Source organism: Nuphar pumila, chromosome 6 (assembly GCF_984573655.1).
Source record: "Nuphar pumila chromosome 6, dmNupPumi1.hap1.1, whole genome shotgun sequence".
NCBI lineage: Eukaryota > Viridiplantae > Streptophyta > Magnoliopsida > Nymphaeales > Nymphaeaceae > Nuphar > Nuphar pumila.
The window spans coordinates 132,182,492-132,191,965 of record NC_143254.1 but is presented as its reverse complement, the minus strand read 5'-3'; the positions used below and the strand labels follow the sequence as shown (position 1 = coordinate 132,191,965).

At 41.3% G+C, this 9,474-nt stretch overlaps 1 protein-coding gene across 1 annotated transcript; it reads right to left on the bottom strand.

The window, feature by feature from the left end:
• Window positions 1-4,777: 4,777 nt before the first annotated feature.
• LOC149836288 (rho GTPase-activating protein 4-like) lies at window positions 4,778-9,112 on the bottom strand. Its single transcript, XM_090009113.1, has 5 exons — window positions 8,689-9,112; window positions 6,827-6,947; window positions 6,607-6,726; window positions 5,607-5,837; window positions 4,778-5,522 (listed from the first exon to the last, which is right to left on the bottom strand). The coding sequence occupies exons 1-5, from the start codon at window positions 9,084-9,086 to the stop codon at window positions 4,947-4,949; spliced, it is 1,446 nt and encodes a 481-aa protein (XP_089865239.1). The 5' UTR covers window positions 9,087-9,112; the 3' UTR covers window positions 4,778-4,946.
• Window positions 9,113-9,474: the final 362 nt, after the last annotated feature.

Genomic DNA, 9,474 nt, shown 5'->3' with positions numbered 1-9,474 from the left:
TGGCCAAGCTGGCCCCAACTGCATCCATGCAGTTAGAGTGGATGGAGCCACCATTTTAACTACATTGGAAGTTGTTGGTTTATGTTTATCTCTTAGTTTGCTGAGTTTTACTTTACATTCAAAAGTTTCTTCCTTTTTTCCTGTTTTACTCTCTTGGTAAACTAGTTTTAACCAAATCTGATATTACTAAAGTTAAAACAAAATAACAACTATTTGAATTAAAGATAAAACAATTTTGCTTTTTATCCACTTGTGGTTGAGGGTGATCCTAATGGATCGTTTCACCTTAGGATAAGGGATACAGGAGGAGGTTTATAAATTACTAAAGGGCTTTAATTAACCCCTGAAAATGCTTTCAGCATTTTATTATATTCAACATTCAGTTACAGACTTGAAAATCAATCCTCTCAATTCCCCAAAGGGGATTTCCAGTCCAACCTTTCATCCCACTTGGGAGAACCTTAATCAACCTACAGCAACATATTGCAGAAATATATGAGCAGATAAGTAGACTTTTTTTTTTTAAGCTAAAGAAAACCCTGATTTAGGTGGTGGAGCTTGGGAGAGAATGATGAGCTGCTTCAAGCGATTAACCCCACACCGCCCATTACTGCTGCTTTCACCTTGCAGCAAAGGACGTGGGCATGTTTGCAATGCCCCGTGATTCTTGGATTGACTCTGATTGTAAATCACAATCATAATGTGTTCTTAAGGTTAGTGAAACATGAGAAAAGTGCAAGTTGTGGTTGTGATTGCCAGCTATGATTGTTTTTTCATTGAATCTTGTGAAAGTTGTCACAAGATTACAGTTTCTAATTTGTCAGCTGGGATTGTTCATCCCCACCTATGACTGAAGCAAACATGCCCCAAAGTATCGAACTCTCTATGTCCAGCTTGAATACCTCAAGCCGGCTCACCAACCAGGTGTGAGGAGCCCTTGTGGATGAGCAGATAGCCAGCTTGATAGTGTCTATTGTGAAGCTGCCTGTCAGGGAACCAAACAAAATAAATTAGTCCTGACAAATTTGAGAAATCCTTACAACTGGCCATGTCCACACACAAACACACACACACACACACAGAGAGAGAGAGAGAGAGAGAGAGAGAGAGAGAGAGAGAGAGAGAGAGAGAGAGAGAGAGAGACTCCTTGAAAGCTGGTGGTCCAAATCTATCTTTGAACCAAACATATGGAGGACCTTTAGATATCTGATGTGGGTGGTCCAAATCAAGATCTCATTCAAGAAACATGAGCATTGCAAGTCATATCATGGCTGACTCTGACAATTCATATCAAGAAACCAAGCCACAATATAGTAACACTAGGCAGAAGAATATAAACCATTTCTTGCATCAGTTTGCTCACTATCTATCACAAGAATGTTAAGCCACAATGCCACTCCGTCTCACCTCGCCTAAACCACTAGATCCAGATTTTTCCTTCACAAGCTCTACAATGGCTTCTTGTTGAATATTGCATACTGTTCATAATAAAACAGAAAATGCATTAATGCACCTAGTTTGTACCTGGAGTATGCTTAAAAATAATATAATATATATTTGATGTTGTTATTAAATTAAACAAAGCATTTATAACAAAGGGTTATCGTTTGCTACCCTAGTGGGTAAGGAACCCTCTAGTGAAAAAAATATAATATTTTCATTCTTTTCAGGTTTTTTTGCACATCTACCCTCCAGATGTGATCTACATATCATATTATGTTTTTCTGATGTATATGTCAGATTTTACAAAGGTTAAAAAATCAATGGCCTACAATGTACCAAATTTTTAAACCTCAAAAAAAACATGTTTTTGTCTCCAAAATTTATGATCCAAAAGTTGATTCCTATTGTTTTGACTCAATGAAGTCAGATTTTGTCAAAACAACCTCCTCCTATGAGTTCTAACTTGGGGGTTCCTTACCCATGAGGGTAGCAAATGTTATCCCTATAACAAAATAAGGCATTTGCAGTAGCACAGTACTCACAAAGATCATGCAGTACCGCAGCAGTCCCTTTTGTGTTGGATGTTGTTAATTATAGATAAAGCCCATGGAGTACAGTCTTTATGGCTCCTTTAGGGTATGTTTGATGGCTTGTTCAGGGTTGGACAAAATGAACAAAAAGAATGGAACATAACATTGGTTCTGTTCGTTTCGTAACAACTGTTTCAATCCCAACGTTTGTTTGGACTGTACTCAAATGCTATGTTCTAAATGTCCATTGTTTGATGATGATGTGCGGACAACTTGAACAATCATGGATAATGGATCAAAATACATCGTTTTGGATCACATGACCCAATCCGTCCACTATTTTACATGTTTTAACAAGTTTATTATGGTTTTTTGCCCGGATATGGATCCAATTGCAAAATTATATCTAAAATCATGAATTTTTGCCCTGAATATGGATTTGAAATTTGATGATTTTTTGCTCAAATCTATTGTATGTCACAAATATTGGAAGTAATTTGTTGAATTTATCACGACTATACCATGATAAAATCACAAAAAAGTCAAGTTGTAATAAGAGTTCAATTTTATTGATTTCCCCACTTATATTCATCAATTGCAATGTTGTTGATATTTACTATATGTCATTACTTTGTTGTGATTCTACTTTTCCTTTTTTTTTTTCGATTAACAGGCTGGGCTTAAATCCCCTTCACTTGCATTCAGCACCCTTACTGAATGGTCGCACAAGCAGATCAATCAGGGGGGTTATCTTTCCATTGCTTACGCTCTCCGTCACTGGAGACAATTCAACAAATGACAACAAATTTGGTTTGATAATCCTGAACCTGATCAGCAAAAAATTGTAGCCTCCATAAATTCAACTGTAAAGACCTTTGTTCGTCTAACACCGATTTCAATTAGATAACCAGACTCCGTTATTAGACGATACCCGCAACCATTTACCACCGCAATGTTGTACACAGAATCTCAGAAAAAATACAAAACTCCTGCCGCCACAAATCCTCCAGCACTTGTCACACTCCAGCAACCATGATAAACCCAGAATGCACGCGCATAGCATAAGCTGTTCTGATACTCTGCTGCACCATAACAGAAACAATGTATATCAACGCATAGCCTAATAGGAGACTCCTTAACAGTGGAAAAAACTCCAAATTTCACCCAGGAGTTCACCATCTGCTCTTCATCCTCGTTCCAGCTCAACTTCAAGTAAATGCTCTTCACAACACTGCCTAATCTCTCTAATAAACCTTCAAACAGAATAATCACTAAAGCTGTGAATAATATAATTTCTTATACACCAAACTTTCCAAATCACCAAGTGAAAAAACTGCCTTGAACACCGATTCAGCCATGAAGGTCGAACACCACTATTGAACCACCACTGCAAAAGGGTGATCAAATCCCCATGCATAGTTCTTGAGCATCCAAACTTATGAAAAATATAACCCCAGCATTGTTTAACAAAGAAACAATCTATAAACAGATGCTCATTGGATTTGGCAGCTTGTTTGCATAAGAAACACCTATTCACAATCTGAATCCCAATTTTCACAATCGAAGCGAAGATTTTTTGTGGAAGAAGACGGAGAGCAGAGGAGGGAGAAAACCCATGCCCGGAGAAACCGAAAAACCACCGGAGGCAAACGGCGGCAGCGGTTGGGCTCAGTATGGCAGCAGCGGCATTCCCTTCCGCACCGGAGAAAGGAGACGAAACCGAAAACCAGGCTGCAAGGGGGGTCGCAGGGGAGACGCCGGTGCAGGTGGTCCGGCGAACCAAGGAAGAAGGGGGGCGAGGGAGATCGCAGGGGGAGAGCGAGGTGGAGCCTGAGGCAAAGGGGGCTTTACAGGAGGTTCCGACGAGTAGAGGGAGCAGAGAGGTGACGAAACCGAAAACCAAGCTGCAAGGGGGGTCGCAGGGGCTCCACCGGCGCAGGTGGTCCGGGGAACCGAGGAAGAAGGGGGGCAAGGGAGATCGCAGGGGGAGAGCGAGGTGGAGCCTGAGGCAAAAGGGGGGTTTACAGGAGGTTCCGGCGAATCGAGGGAACAGAGGCAGGGGACGCAGGGGAGGTTGGCCGGGGTCGGGCGATGGTCGTCGGAGAGGGAACGGGGTCTGAGAGAGAGAGAGAGAGAGACGATTATGGACGCGGCAGACGCACGGACGTTTATCTACTTTTGATGTTCTCAGCGGGATTTCCGTCCAAATCCCGCTGAGAACGGCGCATCAAACGTGCCCTTAACACCTTATGAAGGTTGGTTTTTTCAACAAGTTATGGTTCATGCAATTTAAACTACCTAAATTTGTACTCCAAATACAAAAGTAGATGTGATCATTGAGAAGCACGTTTAGATGGCACAAAGATACACGATTGATCCTTCAAATTCTTCAATAATATAACGGGAGATTCTTCCTCAATAATATCTAGCAAGCTGTCACCTCTGGACGGGTGTAGGTATGACACGGCAATTCAAAAAAGTTAGGTACGGAAACACGGTTATATATATATATATCACATAAATACAAAATAAATTAAAAACAAACTGAATATAATCTAAATATATATGTCATGTCTAAAATATATATTATAAATTATAAATTAAATACAAACTTGTACGGAAGGTAAAATGGCATGTCTGTGTAAACAGGGCAAAATGGAGTGTTCGGTCCCATAGCTAGCAAGTTGTGTTTCACAGGCACTACCATCAGTGATTCGGTTCAGTTTCCATCATGGACTGCAAGAATTAATGGTCAGTCTATGCATTTCATGTCCCAACACAAGTCTACAATAAGAATATTAAACTAGGGGCCAAATCTCAAAGATCATTTTTCATTTGTTTCCCATATGTTGGCATGTTGGACCTTAATGAATCCAACCCAGTTACAAACACAAGAAAACTACAGGAACACGACCCAATATAAGAACCAGACTATCCCCAATACAACAACAAGACTATCCCCTACCTTGGATCTCAAGCCCATGCTTCTCCTCCTGCCACTGCAGTTGAATTTACAATCCCCAATGCATTGGTCTTCTTTTCAGCCTTACTCAAGTGAAACACTGGACGCATACAAATTTTCCTTACCCCCTTCCTCACATTCAGCCTATCTAACAAGCTTTCAATATCTCTAGTAATATACCGACCATTGCATCCATTTTCAATGGCTGCCACCTGAGATTTTCTGGCTGATCCTTCAGCAGAAATTAATTCACTTTCATCATCAGCTTCATACTTATCTTGGAAGCTCCGGAAACTATCCTCAGCATCACTCAATAGTCCATCTTCTCTGCTTCTTAAAAACATGTCTAAAACAGATCCATCACGGAAGCAACTGTTCGTCCTTGCATCATCAGCCTCCTCTTTGGTTATTGACATCAGCCTTGACGAATTGTGACGGTCTCTATCTTTCGGTGACTCCGGGCAGAAAGAGAACTCTCTTGCTCTTGCAGTAGATTCTTCTCTTTCCCGGAGAGTCTTTACAATAAGGCTCTTGAGGAAATTCATCACTTGCACTGCATGGATCAAAGCTGTTAAAGGATCGGCCATCTGCAAAAGCATTGAATAGCATTGGGTCTGGTAAGATGCAAGAAGAGGAAGTAAACTGCCAAGAGGTTGCGGATCAATCGATACCTGAGTCATGTTCGGTGCAAATACCATAGCAATGTTGTGTGCATTCATCTTGTTGTGATGTTCATGATGCACAACATCAGCCATCAGATTGATGGCCCAGTCAAGCAGTGCTGCTTCTGTCGGTGGCAGTAGTTGGACAAGATGGGTGCATTCTGCTTCTGTATTGCAATGCATCACCTGCTCTGGCGTGAGTGAATCTAATACGCCTCTTGGAAGTTCTCTAAACCAAGCCTGTACACGCACTCACGTATTATCACGTATTATCAATTTATACAAACTGAGACTAAACCAAATCAGCATACTTCTATGCTATCAAAAGTGCAAAATCAGATGGGCGAGCATATTTCTCCTATACTATTAAAAAAACGAGTAAAAAAAATGAAGAAAATAAAAAGGAAAGAATACAGGCATAACAAGAGTATGAAGATTATAGAAGACTCATGGAGAGCCATGAGACTACCTCTTCTGTCTGGCCAATGGATGAAGTTAACATGCACAAGCCTCAACTAGTGTTCATTTTGATCTCCCTTATCAGCTACACCATGATCCAACCAAAACAATCTTGATGGGAGGACAAAATCAATTTAAAAACAAGAGCTTACTTTTGAGAGTTCCTCTTTTCGTTGTGTGTATCCAGACAATGATTGAGGCAATGGCACGTCTTTACCAGATGTAAGTCAAAGAACTCTTGACCACAACATATACAAGCCAAAGAACAACAGCTGTTGTTTCCATAAGAAACAGAAGCAGCTGATATGTGGCTTGAGCTTATTTTATAAATATTTTATATGGTTCACACAAAATCTAAGTGTTTATGTTAAACTCTAACTCATTCCCTCCCACGTTTGAGGGGTCAGATGATGCACATGACCTTTTAAATGCATTTTATGTGAAGAATTTGAATAATAAAATTAATCATGTGCAAGCAAACGAACACACAAGCACGCATGCGCAAACATACATACACACACACACACAGTTTTGGCTGCCAAAAGAATACCTTTATTAAACCTGCTAAGCAATGAATATTAACGCCATATGGTACAACTCCCTTGTTTAACTGGTCTCGAACGTAATCTTCCTGACCATTCTCTGCATTAATTCTAAAAATGCCTTCTGCCTTCAACCACCAAAGAAAAGGAAAAAAACAAGAGAGACTCATTGGACACTGTAAAAGATGCAGAGTAGAAAACACAATAGTTGCACAATCAAAAACATACTTGAAGGCCTCCTTGTGAGTACAAATGCCTTTGCATCATTAGTAGAATCGTTGGCACACTATTTCCCCTAGCATCATAAGAACATTGCATAGACTCTGCAGAAACCCCAAATACACTGGCACTGCATGATTAGAAGCAACTTCATCAACATGACAATGAAGATGTTCTCAATAGGCTCAAAAAGCAAAAAAATATCAAATATGGCCAAAGTTCCCAGGAACTGACATCATTATGTCATTCGTAAAAAGGAGAAAAAAGGGATTCGCTCAAACATTATAGAGTACTTAAGCATTGAGAACAACTAGGTTATACTAAATCTTCTAAATAAAAGAGAAGACTAGTAAAAGAACTACCAACACTATGTTTTCCACTGTGAAATACTATTAGTGCATGACATACATGGATAGATTTGCAAACTAATGCAGAAACAAGTAGATGACAAAAACTGCTGAACTTAAAAATAGGTAAATGAACAAATAAAATTAAAAAATTGGACATTATCTATGCTTGCTCCCTCTCGTTTGCATGACTTAAACAGTTGCTTGTGGATCTTAAACAATGTGGATACTCACTGAGAGCTTATGGTGAAAAGCAAAGATGCAAGAAGATATGTTACTGATTTCTATTAAAAACAAAACAAAACTAGGGGTTAATTTTTCATGATTTCTTGCTACTTATTTTTAGTTATGATAGGCATGACAGCCTTCTGTTGTACTCTTAATAGTGTGGAAAAGGTAATTAGATAATTACAATTGAATTTGAGAATTTTATTTTTGAAAATTTTACAATGATGGCTTCTCTGTTTCGAGTTGTAAATCAAATTATAATGGGGAAAATGAATGAAATTAGGTCAAATCCTCAATGCGGGTGTTCTGCACCCACTTGGAGAAAACCAGGACAAGAGTAGGAATATTGCACTGTGGAGTAGAACGTGGCATCCACACCTAATCGTAATTTTCACCATAAAACAACTCGATTTCAGAAGGCTGATCCCAGAAGTTAAGTGTGAGTGCTTGATCTGCGCGCACGCGAGAGAGAAAGAGAGAGATTATGGCCGGCCGTATCTCAAGGGGCAGTTCAATACATCAGCACAGAGACTTAAGCACATATCAAACTGAACCAAATTGGTAAGCAATTCACTGAGCAAACTACAATAGTAGTCTGAGAGCCATTGAAGAATGGGGAAAGAGGGCCTAAAATAGCATAGCAATACAGAGCAAGAGAGCAATCTCCAAGAGAGGTTCCCCACATAGCGAGTGAGAACAGCGCTTCTTAGAAACCCTTTCACGAACAAGAATGACTCACACCAATCACATAAAAAGAACAGGCACAAACGCAACAACGTGGTGCCATCTTCTCCATCCCTCTCAAAAACCCTCCTTTTTAGGCCGTTGCTCTGCTGGTTGAGTCAATTCCCTCGGAGAAAGAGAACACAAGAAAAAAGACTCAACTTTAGGCGCAATATCACAAACAATTTCACTATTCCACAAAGAAAACGCACCAAGTTGAGTCAATTCCCTCCGAGAAAAAGACGACACAAGAAATACTCAACTTTAAGCTCAATATCACAAACAATTTCACTATTACACAAAGAAAACGCACCAAGTTGAGTCAAATTCCCACCGAGAAAAAGACGCATAAGAAAAGACTCAACTTTAAGCTCAATATCACAAACAATTTCACTATTCCACAAAGAAAACGCACCAATTCGAGTCAATTCTCTCCGAGAAAAAAACAGGCGCATAAGAAAAGACTCAAACTGTTAGGCTCAATATCGCGAACAATCTCACGATTTCACAAAAGAAAAACGCACCAAATTCAAGAACTCCTAAAAAAGGGGAAGGGGAGAAGCGCGAGCAGACCTGGCGCTGGGGACCCTCCAGGGGACGTCCGGCTCGAACTCGACGGGAAGGCCAAGAAATCCGTTGAAGCGGTCGAAAGTGACGTGAGCGACGTGCCGGACGTCCGTCGGCCGGCCGATGTCGAGCGCGGCGTCCTCCTCCCTCTCAACGCTGCAGATCGCCACCGACTTCCTCAGCACCGACACGAGCACCGCCACGATCGGAAGCTCCGCCCTCCGGACCCGAATCCCGCCACCGGACGACGTCGGCTCCTCGCCGGAGAACGGCAGGATGAACGGCGAGCGGGGGTTGGCGAGCTCCTCCTCGTCGACCTCCTCTTCACCGCCACCGCCACCGCCACCGCCGACACCGACTGTAGACTCGAATCCGCCGCGTCGGGCCGCGTGCACTTCCGCCATGGCTGGCCGAGAGAGAGAGAGAAAGAGAGAAAATAAGAAGAAGAAACATAAGAGACAAAGAATAAACCGCGAGGTGGGACCCTCCGCCCGCGGTGGGGCCCACCGCACGTCCGCTTCTGTTGCATGCCCGCACCTCCACCACCCTTCGCGCTGGGCTTGGACTACTTCGCCGGTGTGGGCCCCACTTTCACCTTTCTTTGGCATCTGCAAGGGGAAGGGGATTATGCCTTCTACGATCGACTGTATCGTACTCTTGGATAAAATATAGTAATTCCTAGATCAAGCTGATATTTATGCCTAATTCATCTGAAAGGGGATGAAATTTGGGGGGTATTTGAAAACTTCTCAAAAAAAAAACTGATATTTTTTTTACAATAGGTGATATTTT

Coding starts and splice junctions, on each gene's coding strand:
- LOC149836288 (XM_090009113.1), bottom strand. CDS start 9,086: ATGGCGGAAGTGCACGCGGCCCGACGCGGCGGATTCGAGTCTACAGTC. Junction 6,948..8,688: donor TGGAGGGTCCCCAGCGCCAG/GTCTGCTCGCGC, acceptor CTAATCATGCAG/TGCCAGTGTATTTGGGGTTT. Junction 5,838..6,606: donor GCTTAGCAGGTTTAATAAAG/GTATTCTTTTGG, acceptor GTGCGTGTACAG/GCTTGGTTTAGAGAACTTCC.